Here is a 24660-nt window from a genome sequence, read left to right as displayed (position 1 = left end):
CTGCAGTGTCATGTAGGTTCATGAAATCAGTTGTAATGTATAATTTTTGACTCAGTCCATTTCAGTATAAAGACAGCTTTAATAGATTTTTCTGCTCGTTTGATGCGTTTCTTTTCTGCTCTCTAGTTCTACATGTATAAAATGTGTTCATCACTCACACTGAGGATGAATGCAATTTTGTTTTGTTTCAACTCTGTGCCTTTGCTGCCATCTGGGCTTCACTGCAATAGAAGTGAGATTAATGCCTCTGCCAAATGTCTTTCTCTGCAAACCAAAGCCATGAATAGGGACTGTAAAGCTACTTCCATAGAACAGTACTTATCCTCAGGAGAACATTCAGATGACACAATACATTAGTCCTGCAATGTTTGGTTTGTGTTGATTGTTGCAGGTGTTGATTCAGCTTCATGGTCATTTTAGAGGCTGTAGTTTGTGTTCTTTAGTATAAGAATTGTTAAGAACAATCAGTGTTGAGAGGGTCCAGCTTGGTGTATGTCATCACTTTCTTTCTTCATGTTTTGAACAAGTGGTTGTTAGACCTCTGTTAAAAGTGAGAAATAATGTCCAATGGCATTCAATTCAATGTGAGTCCATTGTGCTTACGCCTGAACTGTTATTGTATGAAGTTTAATCAACACCTCTGACTGTCTCTTTGCTGTATCTGTTTTAATATTGTATCATCTACACTGGCTTGTCTAATTGTCTGTCCTTACCCTTTAAGTTGATGTGCTGGTTTGTCTTGCTGAGTGTATGCTTTTGTTTCCCTGCCTTCAATCAATATATCCAGCTTGTGCATTTGAAAAATAAATGTATGAATGTTGACATATTGTCTAAGTGGCATTTTTCTTTTTTTTTTTTTAACATCCATTTAAAGCATTCTGTCACAGCAACAAAGTGTCTAAGCATCAGCTTTTTTTGTCATTGTTGCTGCAACAGTGGATCATATAATCTAAAACCCCAAAACTCCAAATCCAAAATCAATAAAAGATCTCTTAAAAGGAAACACAAACAAAGATAATAACCAAAGTTTATTTGATTTTGGCATTATGGTCAAAAGATATCACAACAAAATCAAAAGGGGGACATACATACAGTGCCTGCTCAGACATCCATAAAACCATCTTTCTGTCTTTTACACTGTTCTGTAACATGTCTTCTGGTCATCACCCACATCCACTGTGTTGCTGCTCCTTTCACTCTCACACATGCAACCACTTGATTCATCCCCTCTCTTGTTAAACATACTCTCAATAATACAATTATCTGTAAAACACACGCACGCGTCCTCTTACAAAATGCACAGTCACACACACATTCACACACACAGGCATGCACACAGTGGGCTCCTGTCTATCTGAGGCTGTTGCTGTTGGGTTGTGATCCAGCAAGGCCGGGGTGGTCGGGACTGTGGCGGTTCTGGAGCCGGGGGACAGAGCATCAGCAAAACTCAATTAATAATGTTCATTTATGACATACAAGTTAAAGTTCATAATGAGAGAGAGCCTGGGCTTTATAGTCATGCAGATGATCGGAGATGGATACAAACCAAGGGCTGTAATACTACTTGTAGTCTAATTAAGGTAATACAAGTCTCTCATAACTCACAACACACGCATAAAACCTAGATATTCATATTTAACCAACATCCGCAAGAGATTATTTGAGCTGAACGTTAAACCTCTGAACTGAAGTGGTGGGTGATATTCAGCTGCTTCTGATCAGCTGATTAATGAGCGCCCAGGGTTATAGGATTGTTAGCTGAATCATGACACTGAACTTTAAAATATTCTCAGAAAAGACTAAGTGATTCAAAATTATGGATCCCATCAGAGTTGTGGGCAGAGGTGCATTAACTAGTAGACCGCACCAGATGGTTAAACCTGCATTAATTAGTATTTTATTTCAACATTTGTTTAAATTTCTACATGTAATATGAAAGAGGGGGCGACTCGTAGTGAACCCAACAAAAAACTCAAATCACCCAACACAGCAGCTGTGCTTAAGGATTTACTGTATGATACGGGCTCTGCTGTTTCCAGAAAAAACATTGTACACTACCTTCCCAGCACTCAACAGTAGATAGACACAGTTTTAAACTTGCTGGTGAGTTAAATACCTAGCAAGCTGAGGACCCAGACGTTTGAGAAAACATCTGTGAAGACCACAAGCTAAAAGGACTGTGCAGGCTGAAGTGTGCAGGAACAAGACCCCAATCAGATGATCATGTTATAATCTGTCGACTGCGTGTTTTTGTTGGAAACTGTTTGCTAGGTAAACCGTACATTTATGAAGTGATAATAAGCAAGCTAGTCAAGCTAGTTTGAGTTCTTTCACTCCCTAGAGTCCAAAAATCAACACTGCTCTGTGTTTATGAATTATATGAATTAATTGTTGTATTTGGTTTAAATTCCAGTACTCAGTATAACCTTTAAGATAATAAACGGTAAGTATAGGTCTGGCTTGGTTAAAGTCAAGATAAGGGACTCGAAAGGACTTCCATCTTTGTTCATGACCCACAATAATACATAATTGTTAACTGTGAATTACTGGGGTCTTGATAAATAGATTTTATTACCTTCTTCTTTTTCTTGTCTTTCTTCTTTTTCTTGCGGTCAGGATCGTCGTCCCTCTTTTTCTTCTTCTTCTTGGGATCAGAGTCTGATGGAGTTTCTGTGATGTAAAAAAGAAGCAGGTCAGTGGCCTGAAAACGTGTTACACTCCTTTGTGTTTGTGTAGAGGTGTAGTTTATGTTGTACCTTGTGGTAGTGGGTCCTGTGGTCGATGGTGTTTGTGCTTGTGTTTGCTCTTCTTCTTTGGGGGCTGTATGTGCATTAGTCTGTACTGTTCTGGGAGCTGGAAACACAAACACAAAAACATGTATGTAAGTACTGAAAGATACTGGTTTCAAGCAGTCCATATACTGAAACTGTACACAACTTTACAACTTGTTAGGGTGCATGTGTTGTAGTTCGTACCGGTCCTGTGTGTAGTCTGAAGCCTGTGAGCAGAGCGCCGGTCAGTGGGCTGAAGGAGTTCCCACACACTGGAGGCTTATCAATCAGAGAGCGCAATGAGCTGCCATCCTGAGTGCCTGGACAGTCGATCATACCTGCAGCACACAGGAGAAAGGAGACGTTGGAATGAAGGGAGGATAAAGACTGAAATAAAAATGAAGAATGAACAAAGATAGAGCAAGGCAGTGAGCACTGTCTGGAGACATGAGGATGGCGAGTAGAAACAGTGTCAAAAATAAAAGCAGTGTAATGTTGAGGGTTTCATCACTATATCTACCATTGTGGACAGATTACAGATCAGATCTGAACTACAACGGAGAACTCACTGACCAGTCTTTCATCTATTTAAAGTATATCTCATACAACAGGTGTGTTTTTTTTGAGATAACAGCTCCAGCAACATTGAATTTTAGTGGCCTTCATCTGGGTCATCATTTAATTAGTAGGTTTGGTATAAAGGTGGGAAATGACGGCAGGCATGTATTTGATGACCAAGAGTTTGTGACCTTTTCAGAAAACAGCTCCATCTCCAGAATGAGGGGGATGAACATTCGTCAGTGATAACTGGTAAGCTGGTGTCTACTCTGAACATGAATCACCATCACAGATGTGTGTGTGTGCAGCCCCTGTCATGGCTTGCCTGCCAGAGGCCACGTTTGTTCCCACAAAGAAACCCACCTGGTAACTCTGGTAGAAAGTTGCTGAGCTTCTCCTTCACCTTCTTCCCACAGAACTTGTTGTAGGCGTGCTCCAGGTTGTAGTGCGTGATGAGGTTGGTGTTGCCCGTTAACTCGTTTCCCACTAAACACAAGGGTTCATATTAGCATAGACACTTCATTTAACAAATTTATACATGTAACTAATTCATACATCTCAAAAATAAAGTAGCAAAAATATAGGTAGGTAATCATTTACAGCCGGAGCTCATGCCAAGTTCAGAGATGCTCATTCCTGTGACTACAGCAGTTACATAACGTTTAACATTTAAACATAAACTAGTGTTAAAATATAGGAAACTCAGTAATGTTTTAGTTTCACAGAAACAACATAATACCAAACTACCTATGAAAAACAGACTGATACCGGTAATTGGCTTATCCTGTTGGCTAACGTTGGCTAGCACTGTTTACAAACTGCTTAGCAACCTTTAACAGAAGCTCAACTCTTTCTTTAAATTCACAAAAACATAACACACAAAGCACACGGCGCTTATAAATGTCCGACCGTACCCGGTAGCTCCCGCAGTAAATAGAAAGGTTCATTCATGGCTCCAGGCTTCCGCAGTGCAGGCCCCTCATCCCCGAGTTGCGGTGGCATCTGCCCCGGCATGGCGACTTGATTCTGCGGCAGAGGCGGCGGAGGTTTCCCCGGTCCAAAACCCAGAGACGACGAGCCGGGCGGTACCTGAGTTTCATTTTGCCCGAACAGAGTTGAAAACATTTCCGTCATATCTACCACGAATAATACATTTATATGAAAAGGAAAAGCCGGTTTCTTCAAGCTTATGGCCTGTTTTTAGTGAGTTTGTTGTTCACCGTGAACCCATCCGTCTCAACTACTCGACTCTTCACGTCTTTGTGGCATAATTTTCATGGCCACGTACCGTAATACCAGACATAAACACGCACATTACCGTAATGGTCAGAGTATGTTGGTCCACATGGAAAATAATAATCACAGAGGTCACAAAACAAATTTTATTTCCAAGATTTCAAGTTTATTTTCAGACAGACACAGGAAACAAAATCAATATGTACAGTTAAGTTAGTTGACTCGTAGTATAATTTGAAGATTACACATCAAAGACATCAGCGGGGCAGAGAGAAGATGCCAGCGTTTCAAATTCTGTGACTGATGCCTGAAAGTGAGAAGAGAAAAAAGCAAAACCGTTGACACTCAAGGCAAACTTTGAATTTATATTTCTGCTTCTGTCATAAGGTTCAGATATCTTTTAGCCTTCAGTGATAAGTGTCCTTCAAAATTCCCTCTTACTTTCCACTCATCAACAGCTGCTGAAATGCGGTTTTCAGTCTGGGCGATACTCTCTCTGCCAGCCTGAACCTTCTGTGCAAGTGCAGCATTCTCTGCTTGGACCTTTTTCAGCTCCAGTCGCATGTATGCCTCCTGCTTTTGATAGTAGGGCATCAAAAAGCTGCAAAGGTCCTGCTCAGGAACCCCACTGGGCCGCCTAACAGAACAAGTAAGATGGTAAAGATTTAAGTGTAAAATAGACCATATACAAATGTTCAGACATAATATATTTCTTAGTGATTAAAACAACAAAGAGAGGAAAGTGTTTTATAGGGAAACTGAGCAGTACAATCACAGGCTTAACACATAACCAGTTGATCATTTCATAAGAGACTGAGAGGAGTTTTTAATGCTGTTTACAAACCATGCAGGGGCTGGTTTGTCCTTGGCAGCACGCTCCAGTTTGTCCAGCTCATTCAGTTTGAACTCTAAATGACCTTCTTCAGTCAATCTGCTGATATCCTCCTTCACACACACACACACACACACACACACACAGAAACACAAGTATTTGTGTAAACAAGTGATAAGACTGTGTAGAAAAGCACCAAACGTTCCATTTATTGTTTATTTACATACATTGTATTAATGTATTGTGCTGCACACCTGTATACTCCTTCGCAGCTCCTCTATGAACTGCTTGTGAATGCTCTCCATCCTCTGAGGGTTCTTCTTGTACAGTGGACGAAAAGTGCTGGCAAATCTGTTAAAACTGTTAATGAAAGCAATGTCGATCAAAAGTGCAGCAAAGTGTGGTGTTCCAGAAAACACCAGGCCTTTTCTTGAACAGCTAACTCTAGTACTGAAATGATTGGTTGATTAATCTATAAGTTAAGCAACAGAAAAAAAATAGCAACAATGTTGATTACTAATTATGAAAGCATTTATCAAGAGAAAATGTAAACAAGAAAGAAAGAAAGAAAGAAAAGAAATCACTGTTTACTGCCTTTGAAATGTGAGAACCTGCTGCTTTTATATAGGTCACTGTACACAAGAAAGAATGAGGCATATTTGAGATACCTGCACTTTACATGAGCGTCTTCTATTCATAACAGTTTTACTGCATTTATTTGACAGCTGCAGCTAGTTTGAGGCAGTCCTATACAAAATAGTTTCAGATTCAGATTCAGGTTCATACTTTATTGTCCCCAAGTGTAAATTTGTTTTCATAGTCTGTATGCACATTGAACAAATAACATTCAACACAGAAAAACACAAACCAGTTTCCACAGACAAAAACACCACAACAAACCAACACTGCTACCTTCTACTGACATTATTTAAAGCTGTGATGGCAATGAAATGTGTTTATTGTTTTCACAGGTTATTTGTCTGTATCTGATACCAGAGGGGAAGAGTGTGAAACATGGGTATAAGAGTATACACTTTAATGAATGAGGAATAATAACCTAGCTACTGATTTAATAGTAAAGGTAGTTATTCGTCTGTGTTACGTTGTTTTCCCTTTAATACTTAAAGTACATTTTCCTGAATATACTGAAATACTTAGAGCCTCAGAAACACTGTCAAAGCAGGACTTTAACTTGTAATGGTGTATTCTTATTGTAGGTAAAGGATCTGAATACTTTCTCCACCACTGTTGCCAAATGTAACAGTATGATGTAGTGACATTTATAGCGCTGAGGATCAATAACATGCGACAAACTAGGACTGCTGCTGCATTCACGGCTTTCAACGTCGGTTCGGGACACTTTCCCACCATAAACACAGAAGAAGTCACAGTACCTAGCGATGTCGATGAACTTTTCCAGGCTCTTCTGCATCACTTTGTCCAACAACTTCAGTCTGTTGAACCGAGCTCCCGTCTCCTCTGCCGGCTTACACACCGCCGCTGCTGCAGGGTTTGAAACTTCTCCCGTAGCTTCATTACTTTGGTTTTCAGCAGAGTCTCTAACACATGTGCTAGCTACCGTCTCTTTTTGCGTTGCTACTTCGCTTTCCTCCATTTTTTAGCTTCCTCTGTTTACGTTTTGCAGTACCCGCCAAATCGACCGCTTCTTCTTCTTTGACGTTGAATGGTAGCTGGCATCTTCAGTGCTGCATTACTGCCACCTTCTGGTGATAGGGAACTCATACAGTGTCCAGTTAATCAAAGTTTCCCATTAGTCCTGTTAGGGCTAGAGTTCGGCTACAATTTCTAGTAACAAAACTCCTTGACTTTGGTGAGCTCATGGATGGATCATGAGAGACTTGGTCCCTGGACAGAGACCCCCAGATTCTTTGGCCCCTTGTAGGTCCTCTCAGTAATTCATCCACAGTTGCTCTCTCCCTTTCCCAGTAGGCCTGTAGCACTTACTTTGGGTTAGTGACTTTATCTCCATGACCTCTGATATTCATCCAATAGTCGTTGTTCTGCATAAACACTGAGGTATTTCTCCCGTCTCAGATTGCAGGGCACTCTGACTGCCTCTATATTAGTGTTAGACCCCGGTCCTGGATCACATCTCATCCTGCAAGTACAGTTTTTAATGCTGATCCATAAATTACACTCCCACGAAGTAAACTTTATCTAATTAGAGCTACATTTATAACATATACATTTCAACTAGGCAGTATCAGCTCTCCACCACATATTCACAGCGTATTTAACGTGAGCCCAATCTACGGCAAGAGGCTGTGCCCACAAACTACGAAATCATTTTCATGTCACGCATGCGCAGTTGAAAGCAGTAAGCACGTCCAGTCAGCTCCTTCAGCTGACATTTCTCCTCTACCCCCGCGGTGTTGGCTGTCGCCTCTGCCAACATGGGTCTTATCACAGGAGTCTGCACCTTCTTGTACCACTTACCTCAGATTTACAAATGGCTGCTGAAACCGTATTATATCACCTCGTTCTTCATGACCGTCGCCTTCCTGGTGGTCCGAAAAGTTCCCGGTCTGTGCGAGCACCTGGCGACCCAGCGGGAGGACGGTAACTCCTGCGACTTTGACTGGGTGAGCACGCTGGGGATAGTGTGGCGCTGCGGCGCCGCATGCTGCTGCTAAACATGGTCGCCGCTGTAAAATGATATACTTATCACAAAGTTGTCTCGTGTTTTGTGCTTCTGCTTTACAGAGAGAGCTGGAGATTCTCATGTTTCTTAGTGCCATAGTGATGATGAAGAACAGGAGAGCCAGTGAGTAAACACTCCAAACCACTTCAGACCCTCAGGGGCCCAGAAACCTTAGACCTGGTCTTAATAATTACAGTGTAGATAATTTGATTAATCACTATTTTCTGTAACATTTGCACCACTGAAGTAGAATATCTGCTATAACTTGGTCCTCCCTCTGGTTGTAAGACCTTGCTTTAGTTTATAATATACATGTGTTGTTTATTGTACCGTTGTGTTTCATCAAACTGCTTTAGTATTTTTTGTGTGGAAAGTAATCCACATTCAGAAAACCTCAGGCGAGATGGTATTATTCCCTCATTAGAGAACTGTAAGGCTACAACCAACAATTATTTCTGTAACTAATAGGTCTGACAGTTGATCAAGTTGATCATATGATCAATAATCAGTTGATTGTTCAGTGTAGAAAATGCTCATCTTTATTCTCTGAAGCCTAAGTTAACATATTCAAATGACTTTTTTTGTTTGATCAACAGTCAAAAACACAAAGCTGCTGAGTTTAGTATCATAAAAAACAGACAAAACTTACAAAGCTGGTACCAGTGAATGTTTTGTCTTAAACGATTAATCAATTATCAATCAATCTGCTAATTATTTCCCCATCAATTAGCTAATTATCTAATGAGTATACTACTCATTTCAGCTCCAGAGTACTGGCTGTTGCTCAGAGAAATAATTAAACTGAGATGTACATTTGTGATCAATAGGAACCCAACAACAAACTTATGCCCTGGAGGCTTGTGGGAGTTTAATGCCCCACCCCCTCTCCTTTCTCTCTCTCACACACACACACTGATGTTCACACACACACACACACACACACACACACACACACACACACACACACACACATTTGTTTATACGTAAACCAACTGATGTCATAACATGGAAAGTGTTTGTTTACACTGTAAACAGTCTCGTCATCAACTCCCCCTCCACTTCATCATATCCAACAACAGGGATGCTGGGTATTTGTGTCCTATAATGTGTAACCGTTAAACTTTAGCCAAACAGGTATTTGTGGCCTAATGTGTAACTGTTTCAGATCCTTGACCTGAAACCAGGAAGTCACATCCAGAAAACACTGTAAAACTGCTTTGTTGCATCAACACCACAGCTGCAGTGTGATCTGACCTTCCTCTGACCTTGTATGAGCAGGCTGAAGGTCACTCACCTGCTTCCTTTTTGTCCCTCCTCTCTTCTTCCCTCCCTCTCTCAGTCACACTGGAGCAGCACATAGGCAACTTGTTCCTGTTTAGCAAAGTGGCCAACGTCATTCTCTTCTTCAGGCTGGACATTCGGCTCGGCATCCTTTACCTCGCGTTGTGTGTCGGTCAGTGGCCTCAAAACCTTTGTCACAAACACTGTCGCGCTCATGACTACATATGAGTCGTGGGCAGGGATATGTACAGACAATTACAATAGTCAATAGTCACCTCCACCTCAAGATGGGGCAATTCTTTCTCCATTACAGATGCAGGGTATTCCTCAGGACATTATCATGTTATAGTCAGTTTTGTCAGTAGATGACTGCCTAAACTATGAGTAACTCATTAAAAATGTGCTATGTGAAATAGCACCTGCTCCTTTCCCCTGAATGTTAACATTTTATTTCCTACAAGTATATTCATTTTTGTAATGTTAGTTGAGGCGGCCTATTTTCAAAATAAAACAGAATGGGGAAACCCCCAATACAGGATCTTATTAAAGCCAAACATTGACTTGGACAGTTTCTATGGTAGATTTTAATAGAATAAGAAAAAACCTTGCAAACTGCAACTTGAACTGCTCTTTCATTACTGATGTTCAGACCCAGCACTGGTCATAGTGAGAACATTGCTGCTATAGCGTAAAGGAGCTATGATCGCTGTTCGAACAATGCTTTAAGGTTTTTACTGCGTATTAATGAACCTATCTGAAAATGTAAAACTTTAATTCAGCCATTGTTTTCATCCACTCTTTAAACCTCACATCAGTCTGTTTATCTGTGCCTTGTCTCCAGCATTTGTCATGACCTGTAAGCCACCTCTCTACATGGGCCCAGAGTACATCAAGTACTTCAGTGATAAGACCATAGACGTGAGTGTTACTCTACACACTGTGAAGAATTGCAGTTGACATGTTTGTAAATCCTTCATGATGTAAGAAGACCATGTTAATGTGCAGCAGTACCACAGGCTTCTGATTTGTTAAATACAAGCTTCTGTTCGGTCTGTTGGGACTGTTAACGTCCCTGAGATGTTTATGGGTTAGTCAACTATTCATATGCAACAATAAGTATTTGTTTGCATTTTGGACAGTGTCTATGAAACACTGAAGGCCACAGTGGTGGAAGATCTCAGATCCTTTACTTAAGTAAAAGTACCAATGCCAAAGTTTCACAATGCTCCACTGCAAGTACAAGACCTGCATTCAAATCCTACTCATGTTAAAGTTCAAAAGTACTATCAGCAAAAACGTACCTGAAGAATCAAAGCGAAAGTACTTGTTATGCAATGAAATGTCCCCTGTGAATGATGCCACATTATACATGATTATACTTGTTTATTTATTGTAGCTGCTCAGGGTGGAGCTCGGTAGTTTAGTTCTGTGGTTTCAAACCAAGAGGTAGTCAGGAAACCACTGATTTAGTCATTTAATCATCATCCTTAATCTTTAAAACTTAATCTGAGAAGTAACTACAGCTGTCAGATGTAGTAGTGTAAAAAGATCCAATATTTCCCTCTGAAATGCAGTGGTCAGTAAAAGACTATAACAGCATTAAGTGAAGATACTCTAGTATAATACAAGTACCTCAAAGCTGTACTTAAATACAGTACTTGAATAAATGTAGTTACTTACCACCAGTGGACGGCTGGTTATAGTAACATTATGTCAGGTAATGTTAAAATGTTGTACTTTTGATTAAGGTGAGATAGAAATATTAAAATATTAGACCTCCCATAGTTAATGATGCCCCAGTGCTGGAGGTGAGTAAGCGTGAATGACAGAGATCTACACCTGTGTAATCTGTTCTAATCTAATTTTGTGTTATTGAGTCATTAGGAGGAGCTGCAGAGGGACAGTCGAGTCACCTGGATTGTCGAATTCTACGCCAACTGGTCGTCTGAATGTCAGTCCTTCGCTCCTGTCTTTGCCGACCTTTCTCTCAAGTGAGAAATCGTTTCACGCTTATTCTCTCATTCTGCTTCTCGCGCTCATGTAACAGACTGAAATTTGCCCTCATTGCTCTGTAAATAATAGAAAGATACTGTTGGAATAAACTGCTGTGTTTCGGTTCTGCAGGAGAAGCTAAGTCAGGTGCTCTCCAAAAATAGACTACATGTTGGATGTTTGCCTAAGACTGCAGTTATGATTTGAGGCCTAAATGTCTCATGCATCTCTCCCCTCTACGTGCTGCAGGTACAACTGTGCTGGACTCAGGTTTGGGAAGGTGGACATCGGACGCTACGGAGAGGTTTCAGAGAGGTGAGCGGCAGTAGCTTTAATGTCACGCATTCCTCGGAGCACAGGTGTTGACCGCCCCATTAATTATTTCTGAACAGGTACAAGGTTAGTACCTCCCCTCTGGCCAAGCAGCTGCCCTCACTGCTGCTCTTTCAAGGAGGGCGGGAGCTGATGAGACGTCCAATGGTGGACAATAAAGGGAGAGCTGTGTCTTGGACCTTCAATGAGGTGTGCTTTTTCAGTTTGTAACAAACACATGGTGTACGTACTGGAGTGGGTGTTGGCTCGCTTACACCCGCTAATCATGATCATCATGCTAATATGAAGCTGTCTCATCCCTAGGAGAACATCATCCGAGAGTTTAACCTCAACGAGCTCTTCCAGAAATCCAAGAAACTGAACAAAAGCCGCAGCTTGAAGGGAGAGGAGCAGAACGGCTTTCAGCCAGAGGAGGGTGCCGATGAGCTTCCTGAGGACACTGACGCCCCACAGCAGCCCACAGAGAGCAAGAAAGACCAGTGAGGAGAGGAGGATGATTTGGGCGGGGGGGTGTGAAGTCTCTCCTTTTCTTCCGACATTGCCATGCCTTACATTATTGCTTAAATCCAGAGTATTAAGGAACTGGAGAGAAGACAACACTAGATGTCACCAAAAAAAAAGCCTGGGCCACATTTCTCTGGTCTGACTGGGTATGATGCAGTGTGGGTTTGAACGCAGCCACGCAAAAGATCAAGTGATGATTTGGGGACGTTTTATTACAGACCTTAAATTATTTGATAACAAATGCCTTTTTTTTGTAATGATTGTTTTTTGGCTACTTTCAGCAACATCTCATCACTCTGTGCAATGTTTTGCTGCCTGTATTTTGCAACTAGTGTGTTTACTGATGTCGCATATTTGAAAAACCAAAGTAGAAGGTGAGAAGTGAATCTGAAATAAAAGAGATTCAAAGATTCATGACACAAAAAAAGTCAGTTTGACCTTTTTATTCTGAGAAGACATCTTTTTAAAAATTCTTGATAAGGCCATTTTGGAAATGTCTTTAATGGACTTGTTACAGATATTTGTGAAACTCGTTCCATTCATCACAGCCCACAATAGCAATATTTTATCTCACATAGATGTATACTTACTATACTCACATAGTTTCAAATTGTTCAATGGCCACCATCCTTGGCCAGAGAAGGAAGAAAAGTAACACAGGTTCTCTTTATCTCCGCGCGACGCTTCTTTACTTGTTGCCACCCGCACACGAAGCAGGTGGGCATTTGACAATATTCTCACAAGTATGCACGCCAGTGAAGCATTCAGCACGACAAACAAAAAAATCACATGCACACTGAAGACATAGCCTGGGAGGAGTTGAAAACTCGTAACACAGTTGTTTGGGTTGAACGATGGTACTCGTGTGCTTCAAGCGTGTACATTTCCCCCAAAAGATGTGCTGTTTTCAGCCAGCTTTAACATTCTGCTGCAAACACTGCTGTGGGCCTTGATAGCAAAAAAAATTTAATTAAATACACCCTTTACTGTAATGCCCAATCCTGAAAGACAAACTCATATACACGCCTCCCTTCCTGTTTTTGATGTGAATTAAAAAAAAAAAAAAAAAACTGTACCTTTATAGTATTACTTTTAAAAATGAGCAAGTCAATCAAAACATTGATTTTTTTTTTCTCAGAAGTGTAAAAAATAAAAACCATTAGAAAAAAAAGAATTAAAAATGCGCGTGCGTCACTATGAATGGTCTCAAGGCAAAAAAAACAATAGTCTCCAGTTGCAAACCAGTCCCACCTTAAAAATCTACTCAGTGGCATATTGCATTTACAATTTCATTTATAAACTTCTTTTCAGAAAAATATTCATACCTCCTCTTCTCTCTAAAAAAAAAAAAGAGCAAACTGGTAGAGACTGGTTTGAAATTGTGTCCAGAACTACAAAGTTGTCTTGTCTGGTGAAATAAATAAGCCCTTCCCTCGCTGCCCCCTATTTGGCTGGCCATCAGTTAAAGGTACAAGGTTCTGCTAGCATCTGACTGACTGACAGACAAAACATTACATAGAAGAAACGAAAAGACAATGATCTTAAAGCTACAGATTTTGCATAATGTCTCTAGCATAAACATTACAAGCGTACATTCCACAAAGATGCTTGTGCTGCAATCGTGACTCAGAAATTTCTTTGTGGCTTTTGAAAATTAAGCTCAATTATGTGCCACCTCAGCTGTTCAACCAAAGGATCGTCATTTCTCTTTGGACGATGAAAACTCCAGCGAGAGCTCATGACTGGCTGATGCAGCCATCAAATATAAACAGGCAAAAACTGATGTGAAGTCGCTTTCATGAATAATTACACACAGTACATCTGCCACCCTCATCAATAGTCATCTTCAATACCCGACGATTTGACCCAATAATTATCTGTAAGATTTTATACATTTATATAAAACAATATTTAAAAAAAGATTTATAAAACTAAAATGATACTGTGTTTATAGGTTGGACTCTTCTCCATGACTCTCATCAATAAACAGGCTGCGTGGTCCGGACAGACAGTGGAAAAGAAGACATTTCTATTGGTCAACAGTCCTAAATCCTCCCTCTTTCATTTTACATCCACTGGATAAAGGCCAACCTTTCCTCAGGTGTCGGACACCACTGTCAGTACTCTGTACTGTGCTAATGTACCAAAGTAAAACAGCAAATCATTGAATAGCTATGCGTGTTCTATAGACATATCTGTACCCAGCCGTGATGATACAGTCACATCAGTCTATGGCTCACAAAGTGGCTAAATGGACACGAATTGATCCTGTGAAAAATGAACCAGTGTCCCAAGTTCCTCTTTGTTCAAATCTGAAAGGCTGGCAGAGAAGAATGGCCAGTGGCGTTTTACAAAGATAACAAAGAGAGTACCAGACAGGATTGCTCCTTTTAGTCTGTTGCAGTGGGGAAAAAACCCATCATTTTTCAGGAGCCTGCAGTCCTGGATAATATCCAGCTCAATGAAGAGACAAGTGGTAGTAGTCCAGTAGTCCAGTGACTCCCCACCCCATCCTCACACTCCTTGCGAAAGACCACGAAGGACGTCCCGTCACTCAAACCGATATCTCGTAAGTGGTCCCTCCGACGCCTGTCACCTTTTTCACCCCGCCCCCTGGTTTGGATGTGGTGTGATTGACCAAGACTGGGCGAGAGGTGGATCTGATTGGACAGCCATCAGGAAGGGGAGGGGAGGAGTGTGGGAGGGGATGAGGACAGGGGAGAGAGGGATGCGGAGGTGAGTGGTTCTACTTCAAAAATAGAAACAAACAAGCACAAACAGCAAAAAACGTTTTCAACTGTCACTGATGTTGTAAGGCATTTGGTAACTACACTGAGTGAGTGAGAACAGGACAAAGACAGAGAGGTAAACAGCAGTGTGGTTAGACATGCTTTCACGGAGCTAAACACATACTGGCATGCTTTTAACACCTACCCCACACACACCAACACCTGAACACTTTCATACACACGCCCAACTGTTCAACACTAAACAAGCAAAGACTGACTGTAAACCATGGAGGAGGAAAAGGAAGACTCACACAGATCAGGGAGGAAGAGAAGGGCTGACACAAACCAGGGAGGAAGAAGAGGAGGATTAGGAGGAAAAGGAGGAGGAAGAGCAGCAGGCTGACGGATCTGTCGACGGATCACTACTCACTGTGGAGCCTGTTGCCCTCCTCCGGCTCCTCCCCCTCCCAGCACAGTACCTCCTCCGGCGGGTCGAGGCTTGTGCTGAGGCCCTGCCTCCCCAGTGTAAGAATGGGACTTGCCCAGTGAGAGGCCACGAGGCGGCGGGGAGACAGGGGGCTCTAGTGAGCGAGCCCCAGGGGATGAGGATGAGGAGGAAGGATTACGAGGACCTCGAGAAGAGATGTCCTGGTTATACTGTAGCAGGTGCTGGGTCTCAGGAGGCCCGGTGGAGGAGGGAGGGGGCGGGCTCACGGCACGCAGGTAGGCCCTGTGGGGAGAGGAGAAAGTGGCAGAGCCCTGGAGCAGCTGCCCCTCCCTCTGCTGGGCGATCTGAGCCGAGAGGAAGGGCGACATGTAACCCTGCAGCGGGGTACTGGGTGACACCACCTCAGGCTGGCCTGTTATAGTTGCAGACGGAAATGGAGCGTGGGGCTTCTGCGGCGACAGCTCGTGGGCGGCTGACTCGAACTCTGGGCTCTCGGATGGTGTCAGGAGGCTGTCATAGGACAGGCTGCCATTCCGAGGCGTCTGATTGGCCAGGCTTTTGTAGCTGGTGTCTGTGGTGCCCTCTGACTGGAGCGTGGCCAGCGGGTTATGTGCTGTGTGCGCTGAGCGCAGGCTGGAGGAGCGCGAGCCACCAGTGGACAGAACAAGAGAGGATGGGTAGGAGGTGTAGGAGCGCCCAGTCAGGGAGTAACCTGACATGCCCCCCGACACCCCCCCAGCAGTCCCGCCAGGGCCTCCGGGGCCCTCACCCCTCTCCCCTCCCCCTCTGCGCACCCCTACACCTCCCCCCACCACTGTGGCTCCGTCCAGGCTGCTCGGCTCCGAGCGGTAGCTAGGCTGACGGCTGGACTGGAGGATGGAGGGAGACGGAGAGTCGAGACTCTCCCCACGAATCATCTGAGGAGAAGAAAGGAAAGGTGTGATGAAGGGCGGGGGGGGAGAGATGAACAGTACCATGTTACCTCAGGAATAGATAACATAGCACAAATAACAACCATTTTGGTAACACTTTACATTTAGTCTCAATAATTAGCATTTATAAGCAGCATAAACATTTATTAAAAGATTTATAACACATTACAGTGTAGGTTTAATCAGCTATTCAGATATTTGTGTTTATTAATGTATGCTCTTTGTTTGCAATTTTATATTATTTTAGATTTTTGTTACTAGATTGCAGTTCATTACCTGTTTACACAGCAGCCTCCACTTAGGAGTGTCCACAGGAGGATTTATAGTTGTTAACATTAATAAACACATATCTGTTGACAACTACATTATAGTGTGTTATATTTATTAATTGTTTGTATAATGCTTATAAATGCTAAATAGAGAGACTTGAAATAAAGTGTTGACCTGTTTTTCTATAAATTCTACCAGAAAAAAAAGAAGAAAAAAAAAAAAGAAAAGAAATAGTGGTAGGGAGAAATTGGATGCTTGACCGGTGCTCTACTCCATCATCACACTACTGGATTGGAAACATTGACTGGCTGCAACAGGCACTGACACTGCATGTCAAAGACCGTGTGTATCAACACATAAATGGAAATAACAAATACATACAGTACATGAACTACACATTCCAGTCAATGCAGTCTCGGGGGGGCAAAGGAGAGATTCACTCAAACACACAGAGACAGCCAAAGGTAGACACACACAGATGACACTAGCTGAGACTTACTGATCGACCGATGGCCACTGAATGATCAATTTAAAGTAAAAAACAAAAAAGAGGGGCATGATATTAACCACAAAGGAAATTAGAAGGGGGAGGGCATAACAGCCACCAGACCATCTGTTACTGTAATCTATGGGATGTTGTTTGTTCTGTTCTCATCTTCTTGTGGGTGCAATGAGGATGACATCCTTTGGTCTTTCACAAATGCTAAAAAATCTTGCTATGTAATAATCAACCAGGTTATGTGTATTTAAAAGAATACTGATTTAAATGTATCTTCTTATTTGTGTCCAGTAAGGCAAAGACATGTGCTTAACTTCACTGTAAGCTGATTGTTGTTTTAATCTGATTATTAGGCAGTCGCTACATAATGTGATGTTAATAGTTTAACCTAATACCTTGAGGTCTGTGCACATGTAAACTGACATGTACCTTGTTGGGGTGTGTGAGGGCAGTGTGGTTCCTCCCTGGGCTGTTGTAGGCTGGTCGGTACTTGTACATTGATGGCGTAGGTGGAGCCTCGGTCAACAAACTGCTCTCTGAGTGACGAGAAACCAAAAGTGACATATGAACTAGGTGTGTGTTTGTGTTTAGAAAACAAACACTCATCTGTTTACATAAGAGGTGAGACACTTCAGCTACCTGGTCTGCACTTTGGTGGCCAATGCTCAGATGCTGACATGTCAGGTGATACACCTGAAACTACCTAGGTTCACTTGTGTATTTGCATTTGCATGTGTCTCACCCTCCGTGTCGGCACGAGGCAGGCCGGGGTAACGCAGCTCCGGCTTTGGAGGAGGTGGAGGCTCTGCATCAGCTGACTGGCTCTCCATCTGATCTAGGCTGCTCTTGGACTGGAAAAGACACAGAGACGAGTAATGAAAAGTCACTGCAATCAATAAAAAACCCATTGATATGAATAAATAATAATTACTATACTGTTTATATTGCCTAATGCCTGTTGCCATAATAACTTTGTAGAGTTATAAAATCCTGCTTCATAAACTGTTGTTTAAACCTTCAGTCTTATTGATCTACATCAACTCATCAACTGCTGGTGCAAACACCAGGTCTTAATTATACATATAAAACAGAGTTTTCTGTATTATATTGTTGTAGCACTGGATTTCCTTCATCCAAAACTTCAACATTTAGGTTGTGCGTTTTTTTTGTGTGTCCTTGTGGGATTAAGTGCCACTCACCCTGGTGCTGTGTCGGTCATTCTGGATGCCATTGTCCAGGACCTTGGCTTCTAGCTGGGCCTCAGTGAGTGAAGGTCTAAGAAACGGAGGCTGTACTTCCACTGACTGAGGGCTCCGCCACCGGCCCATATATCTGTGAGAGGGATGCACACGCACATTTAAATCCTAATTAAAATGATACAAGCATTCCACGTCAGTATGTTGTTCTATTGACACACATAATCTAGCACCAGAAGGCCGCTCACTTTGAAGGCTTGTACTCATTTATTCCATTAACTGAACAGACAACTGAGAACAATAAAAAAGAAAAGGGTGGAAAAGTGGAAGGGGAAAGAGAGAGCAGTGGAAAGAAAGAGGCAGTGGAAAAAGAATAATTGTGGAGCAGAGAGTTAAAGGAGGGGAGTAAACAGATGAGTGCAGATGAGAGAGGAGGGCTGACCTGGGGGCCTGGGAGCTGCAGAGCACATGGGAAATATTCCTCAAGCAGCCGTTGGTGAAAGGGTTAACACCACCCCGAAACTTTCCTGTCACCTACAGTGAGAGGGTGGGGGAGAAACAAAAAGTCCAGTTCACATGGACGCCAACATTAATGATACAAATACAGAAAAACAAATACAGTCCAATGTACCTGCTCATTTGTGGTCCTGCCGCGGGCCACCAGCACTATGTGGAACCCAGTCAGGCCAGCGACTGGGACAAAAAACAGACCAGCCACACACATCACAGCCATACTGGGAGGAAAAGGTCAAGGAGATTACAACAAATCCAGCAAATGTGAAAAGAAAGTTCCATGAAGTGTTCTGTATTTTTATGACTGTGGTGAAGCCAAGTGAAGGATACGTAACAGCAGCATGTGGTGTGTCCAGCTGCTGGCGGTGGTGCAGGACATAGACCAAGCCGAAGCCAAATACGTCCATGATGTGGGTGGTGAGCGAGAGCAGGAAGAGGAAGAAATAGCGATAATTCCTCCGACCGATGCAGTTGTTCACCCAGGGACAGTGGTGGTCAAAATCCTGAGAGAGCACAGGGTCAAAAGACAAAAAGGTGCAAGTGCCAGTGAAGATATGACAGAAAGGAAAATAATGATGCTATGCAACAGCTAAACTGCACATGTGAACAGTTTCTACCTCCCACGCTCACACATAGAAAACTAAGAATAGGACAGATCTAGGTTGAACAGTCAAGTCACACAGGAGTTTATAAAAGCTCTTTGTGAAACACAGGTTTATGTAATACAGACTCCAGGGTTTTCAGACTCAAATGATAGGAGTTGAAAAGAGGATACATTTATTTCCATATTAGCATTTTAATCATTACAAAGCCAAGCGGATGTTAAAAGATCACACACTGCTTACACCCAGTTTCCCTGTATGACAGTCACTCATATTTGCATGAAATTGGGAAATGAATTATTACAGTAAAGAAAACCTGTGATACTAAATGTGTGTGTGTGTTCGTTTGTGTACCTCCACACAGTTGTCGCAGACTGAGCAGTGCGAGCAGCGTGGCGGGCGGTAGAAACGGCAGGTTGAGCACCACTTCATGCGCACCTGGATTCCTTTGATCTCCACGGTCTTATAGAGCGGAGCACGGAAATCATCCTCTTTATCCTCGTCCTCCTCCGCTACAAACAACAGACACACACACTGCAATTGTACCCACATCATAATACATGATTTAATATATTATGGTCTCTATTTTGCCTATGTTGATGACTCAGTGTGTTATTTTTAATCTGAATTTACATATAAATGACTAAAAAGCACCGCACCATGATTAATGAGCAACTAAGAATCGCACATCAGCACTGTTCATGTGTGTTTACCTCTGGGGAAGACTCCGGGGTCCATGAAAGTGGCCATGCAGAAGTTGGCGAGGGTGAAGAGGAAGATAACGGCATTGTAAATGGGAATGACAGAGGAGAAATACTCTGACAACCATGGGCACCTGGACAGTGGGAAAAACGAAGGAAACAAAATAACAGTTTGACATTTTATTGCCATAACTACTAGTCTTTCAAAGCCTGACATATTCCCTTGATCTATTCAAAGACAGAAACAGCAGCAAGTAGAGAATAAGCAAGCATGTCTGAATCCCTGCACTTGCTGGCAAAACACAGATGGGGAACAATGAGTAAGTAACACTCCACGCTCCTTCAACAACTGCTGATAAGCCTTTGTGCCAGACAATTTGCCCCCAAACAGCTCCAGTGAAGCTGTTCAGTAGCCAGAAATAGAATACTCTGGTTGTAAAAGGGGGGCTCACAGGTGTGATTGTGAGGAACTGTGTGCAAGTGTTGCTGGAGAGAGGGTATAGGTGCTCTTAACTTAACTTTCTCTGAATAAGTAAAGGTTAAGCAAACAACAGAAAACATGAGAATATTCACAGATGCCTTTAGCAAACACAAATATGTACAAGCATTAGTTAGTGACAGCTGTAAATATATGCGAGCCTGTGGCACCATGTTTGCATTATCTGTCAGTGTGTTTAAGTGTATGAGAGCGATGAACCAAGAGATACTTACGTGAAGCAGAAGAACAGGGTGGTGGATCCAACAAGGAAAGTGGTGGCCGCGGACACTGGGACGTATCGGCTGGGTCGAAATGGACGGGGAGGAGCAGAAGCGGGGCCACCTACTCCTCCCCCAACCCCCCCACCACTGAAACCCGGCATCAGAGACAGAGAAAGAGGGGAGGAAGACAAAGAGAGAGAGGTAGATATCTACGGTCTACCTACTGTAAAGGGTGCTTTACGGGTCAAAATGGCAAATATGGTGTTTGCTTGGCAGGAGGGGCCATGACTATAGACTGGAAAGGAAATCCAACACTATGCAAAGCAGCAACTCAATAGAAACATGAGGGATTCTCTGTGTCCGCACACAAAATGTCTCCCAGCATTAATATCATCACTCAAAAAAAGGAGAATTTTTTAGATAGCAATATACAGCTCTACTTGCATGGGCGCAGTTTGTTGTAAATATTTAATTTGTGTGCATAATCTTAATAGAAGTGTATAAAAGCAAAACTATACAAGAGCAATGTGATACAAAAATATGTGTAGGTAATTCATAAATATTTTTGTATGGCTTCAATGTAACCGTATTTGGTGCAACAATATAAATAAATCTAATCTTAAGCTGCTCCCTGGCACCAGTGCAACCCTAACACTACTGTGTATATACACAAAAGCGAAACACTTGCATATGCCACTAAAATTGGAGCAGTCTAGGTTCCTCTCCACTCCTGAAACTCAGTGTTTACATTAATGCTCGCCACTGTGCTTGAGTTCTGATTACACCTCTAAGAGAAAATGAATATTAAAAAAAAGATCAGAAAATTAAAGAGGTAGTGGGTGGATAGCCAGCAGGCCGAGAGCAGAAGCACATGGAGGAGAACAGGCAGAGGATTGAGCGTAGCAGCTGCTGATGACTTCTGTGATTGTCCCGAGAGGGCTTATTTAGGCACTGGGTGGGTGGAAGAAACTGAGGATGGCGGCAGGAGGGACAGTTCCAGAGTTTTGAACTAAGTCAGCAGGGGAAAACAACTAAACAAACAAATTCACTTTTAAACCAGCGGTGGGAAGCGGCTCAGCATCAAACAAAAGTCCAGCTGGAATTTATTTTTTAAAAGCTGCTAAAAAACAAACCAAAAAAAGTAAAATGATTTCTAGCCTTGCCTTTACAAGTAAAATAGCTCAAATAGCCAAACAGAGTCCCTTGGATCTTTACAGACCCCTGCCTTCAGTCTTTGTGAAAATAAGGGGACAAAATCAACTCATTCCAAAAAGAAGCCCCGTGTATGTCACCGAGGTGTCACCGCACTTGGCCGGGGCTGCATGTAGAGACCTCGCCCGCCTCCAAATTCTCTGCAGATAGACCTCCTTTCCCATTTTGCATCTCTTTAACAAAGCCATGTGCAGCAGTGATGTTATGGTGTCTGATGCATTTTAATCCTTTTTGCTTCTTTGTCCACCTGTCTCCTTTCACCCACTGGCTTTGTGGGTAAGCTGCTGGATTCCGCTGTAAAAACATACAAACAAAAACATGTTACACAACTTGCCATTTTCCTATGTGACAGTAAATCAAAAATCCTTATTGGACAATACTCAGATTAAATAGATAACATAACAGACAACAGTTATGGCTCTGTGTACAATAACGGACTGGATAAGACAAATACCTACAATAATACCAACTGTCAGTAGTCAATTTCCTTGTTAGGTTACAGGGCAGAGTCATCCAAGAGAAGCAGAGGTTTCACTCTGATTTCACAACAATCAGACTGACTAACCAACTTCATGCTGTCCTAAAAAGCTTGCGTTATTCTGTGTGAGTGTGCATTTCTCATTACTCATGAACAGAGTTGTTCAACAGCCTGTTGTTGTTACACAGACAGCTGTCACCTCAATGCCCTCAGGTGGTCAAATGAAACGCCTCCCACTACTGGAAATTCAAAAAAACACCATGGAGACAACGACCTGTGAAACACACACACATCATGCTAATTTCCCTCATCTCCAGATGAAAAACTCGTTCGTGCGGTGTGTGAAAACACTGAAAACGGACCCGGAGTAACAGTGTAATCTGATAGTTTGGACACACCCCTCTTTTTCAAGCAATCATCAGTACTAACAAATACATGGCTGAGGCCGAGCCAGAGTGTCAGTGTGCCTGTTGTTAATCATCTCATCTGCCCCACAACAAATCCCCCTCGACTATAATGGATGTTAATCCTAAAATCTCCGTGTCGAGTCCTGCCTGTCATGTCACCGCAACAATCTGCAGCTCGTGTGGCCGGTCGAGCAAATGTAATCATTTTTCGGAGTGACAATAACACACTGACAGCTTTCTGGCTGATGTCTTGTTTAAATCTGTAATATTTGACTGGCTATCACTTCATCTTTGAGCCATAGATTGAAACAGACCAACCGTTAAACAACAGGCCAGGGCAGTGCTAGGAGTCAGTCAAGACAACACTACCATAAAATGAAACCTTTAAATTACTCTCCACCTCTTTAAAACTAGTCAATAAAAACTGTGATGTTTTACTTCAAACGAGCAATAATGAGAGATCTGACCGCAACCGATACTTAATTCTCAGTTAGCTCTTACCTAGCCTCGAAAGTTTTTTGCGACACCGCTCAGTCCTTTACCACAGCTAGAAGAGTTAGCTAACGTTACCTGGCTAGCATGGCAGCTTTACACTCGCTTACTCGAATAGCTTTCACTGGCAAGATAACTGTGGCTACTTTCAGCTAAACAGTCACCGCGAAGAGCAAGTAAAACAAGCCGTAAAGTAAAACCTAATGCCAAACATGCGAGCTGTCTTGCCTGTAGGGTGTGGGTCGTTTAGGTCCTCCTTGAATTAGCCGCTAGCAAACTCGTTAGCTCGCTGGCTAGGCCGACATCGGAATCCCGGAACTGGTCCATCGTCCCTCAGGTGGGATGAAGAACCAATCAGAGAGCGGGAGGGGTGTGGTTTGAAGACCCAACTCTATCATCCTGCATCGTGATTGGCTGTTAAAAAAATAACTGTTGTGGCCATAGACTGAACTTTATATACATAATATATATAGTATGTAAACTTTCTATACATTATATAATGTAGAATATAAACTTCCTATACATAATATACATTTTATATACACAATATAATTAAGTATATAAACTTAGAATACATAATATACACTATATAAACATTATCTAGAGAGCATGGTTGTGACCCACATCAGTATTTAATACCATATATACCCAAAGGACTACATCTTAAAATAATACACAAATATTGTCCTTGCAGCATGTTTAAAACAAGTAACTAAAGCACATACACATGCTTTTAATAGGGAAATAATCAAGAGTCCTATTAGGATCTGAAAGCCTGTCAGTTCATATGTTGTTTCACACAAAGATCTAAGCGAGGTAAAATTTACTGATAATGACTGATTTCTTACTTGCAATTTCTTGGTACAAGTTGCCCCTCTATACAATTTTGGTAAATACATAACTGAATTACTCACACTTAAAAGTTATCAAATCAAAATCCTCCTCCAGTGTCTAGCAATTACCTAACAATATTATTCATTTCCTGTTCACAACAGAACAACTCCAAATGAAAGTTAGTGTGTTTGGCATTTCTGTTTAATGTCAGGAGGTATAGCACAATAGCTTGGTAGAGCTATTCTTTTCTGCAGTAAAGTTTTCACCACAGCTCCCAGATGGTCACCTTAAAACCCCCACAACAGATCCACCTACAGTAAGACATGCATCCTGCTGAGTAAAGCTAATGTTTAGAGAAGAAGCACAGAACATGGGAGAAATGGAAAAAGCTAAATATAACAATCAGGGTCTAGTAAAACAAATTCATCTAACAAAGCAGCCTCAACAAAAAGTAATGTTTCCCATATAAATACAAGAAT

At 42.1% G+C, this 24660-nt stretch overlaps 4 protein-coding genes across 7 annotated transcripts; 1 reads left to right on the top strand and 3 right to left on the bottom strand.

Annotated features, from left to right (window-relative positions):
* Positions 1-1009: 1009 nt before the first annotated feature.
* On the bottom strand, positions 1010-4609 carry med19a (mediator complex subunit 19a). Its single transcript, XM_018679951.2, has 6 exons — positions 4244-4609; positions 3693-3815; positions 2976-3109; positions 2757-2853; positions 2576-2670; positions 1010-1416 (listed from the first exon to the last, which is right to left on the bottom strand). The coding sequence occupies exons 1-6, from the start codon at positions 4461-4463 to the stop codon at positions 1351-1353; spliced, it is 735 nt and encodes a 244-aa protein (XP_018535467.1). The 5' UTR covers positions 4464-4609; the 3' UTR covers positions 1010-1350.
* Positions 4610-4697: 88 nt separating this feature from the next.
* On the bottom strand, positions 4698-7516 carry si:dkey-6i22.5 (polyamine-modulated factor 1). The gene is made up of 5 exons (XM_018679949.2): positions 6792-7516; positions 5652-5757; positions 5410-5510; positions 5007-5202; positions 4698-4872 (listed from the first exon to the last, which is right to left on the bottom strand). The coding sequence occupies exons 1-5, from the start codon at positions 7010-7012 to the stop codon at positions 4807-4809; spliced, it is 690 nt and encodes a 229-aa protein (XP_018535465.1). The 5' UTR covers positions 7013-7516; the 3' UTR covers positions 4698-4806.
* A 205-nt stretch (positions 7517-7721) lies between these two features.
* Positions 7722-12596, top strand: tmx2a (thioredoxin-related transmembrane protein 2a). Its single transcript, XM_018679948.2, has 8 exons — positions 7722-8000; positions 8122-8182; positions 9399-9512; positions 10182-10258; positions 11225-11331; positions 11582-11647; positions 11725-11854; positions 11969-12596. Exons 1-8 carry the CDS (start codon positions 7812-7814, stop codon positions 12146-12148), a joined length of 924 nt encoding a protein of 307 aa, XP_018535464.1. The 5' UTR covers positions 7722-7811; the 3' UTR covers positions 12149-12596.
* Position 12597: 1 nt separating this feature from the next.
* zdhhc5b (zinc finger DHHC-type palmitoyltransferase 5b) lies at positions 12598-23537 on the bottom strand. 4 transcript variants are annotated; one of them, XM_051072410.1, is made up of 12 exons: positions 23357-23537; positions 20771-22264; positions 20072-20193; positions 19713-19870; positions 19087-19259; positions 18875-18977; positions 18686-18777; positions 18247-18379; positions 17790-17898; positions 17477-17583; positions 15329-16263; positions 12598-14918 (listed from the first exon to the last, which is right to left on the bottom strand). In XM_051072410.1, exons 2-12 carry the CDS (start codon positions 20917-20919, stop codon positions 14771-14773), a joined length of 2229 nt encoding a protein of 742 aa, XP_050928367.1. In that variant the 5' UTR covers positions 20920-22264; positions 23357-23537; the 3' UTR covers positions 12598-14770. The 4 variants fall into 4 exon arrangements, 3 of the variants coding, with proteins under 3 accessions (XP_050928367.1, XP_050928366.1, XP_018535463.1); XM_051072409.1 differs by lacking the exon at positions 23357-23537 and adding an exon at positions 22429-23284; XM_018679947.2 differs by lacking the exon at positions 23357-23537 and adding an exon at positions 22429-23275 and having other exon boundaries at positions 12598-14829.
* Between the last annotated feature and the right edge of the window lie 1123 nt (positions 23538-24660).

Source organism: Lates calcarifer, linkage group LG8, assembly GCF_001640805.2.
Source record: "Lates calcarifer isolate ASB-BC8 linkage group LG8, TLL_Latcal_v3, whole genome shotgun sequence".
NCBI lineage: Eukaryota > Metazoa > Chordata > Actinopteri > Centropomidae > Lates > Lates calcarifer.
The sequence above is the reverse complement of the archived record's forward strand: the minus strand, read 5'-3'. Positions and strand labels throughout refer to the sequence as shown.

Coding starts and splice junctions, on each gene's coding strand:
- med19a (XM_018679951.2), bottom strand. CDS start 4,463: ATGACGGAAATGTTTTCAACTCTGTTCGGGCAAAATGAAACTCAGGTA. Junction 2,854..2,975: donor TCAGACTACACACAGGACCG/GTACGAACTACA, acceptor TTGTGTTTCCAG/CTCCCAGAACAGTACAGACT. Junction 2,671..2,756: donor ACAGGACCCACTACCACAAG/GTACAACATAAA, acceptor TTTACATCACAG/AAACTCCATCAGACTCTGAT.
- zdhhc5b (XM_051072410.1), bottom strand. CDS start 20,919: ATGCCGGGTTTCAGTGGTGGGGGGGTTGGGGGAGGAGTAGGTGGCCCC. Junction 18,380..18,685: donor TGCAGCTCCCAGGCCCCCAG/GTCAGCCCTCCT, acceptor TCCCTCTCACAG/ATATATGGGCCGGTGGCGGA. Junction 16,264..17,476: donor CCCTCACACACCCCAACAAG/GTACATGTCAGT, acceptor TCTTCTCCTCAG/ATGATTCGTGGGGAGAGTCT.
- tmx2a (XM_018679948.2), top strand. CDS start 7,812: ATGGGTCTTATCACAGGAGTCTGCACCTTCTTGTACCACTTACCTCAG. Junction 8,001..8,121: donor ACTCCTGCGACTTTGACTGG/GTGAGCACGCTG, acceptor TCTGCTTTACAG/AGAGAGCTGGAGATTCTCAT. Junction 11,332..11,581: donor TTTGCCGACCTTTCTCTCAA/GTGAGAAATCGT, acceptor TACGTGCTGCAG/GTACAACTGTGCTGGACTCA.
- si:dkey-6i22.5 (XM_018679949.2), bottom strand. CDS start 7,012: ATGGAGGAAAGCGAAGTAGCAACGCAAAAAGAGACGGTAGCTAGCACA. Junction 5,511..5,651: donor AGCTGCGAAGGAGTATACAG/GTGTGCAGCACA, acceptor GTGTGTGTGAAG/GAGGATATCAGCAGATTGAC. Junction 4,873..5,006: donor CAGCTGTTGATGAGTGGAAA/GTAAGAGGGAAT, acceptor TCTCACTTTCAG/GCATCAGTCACAGAATTTGA.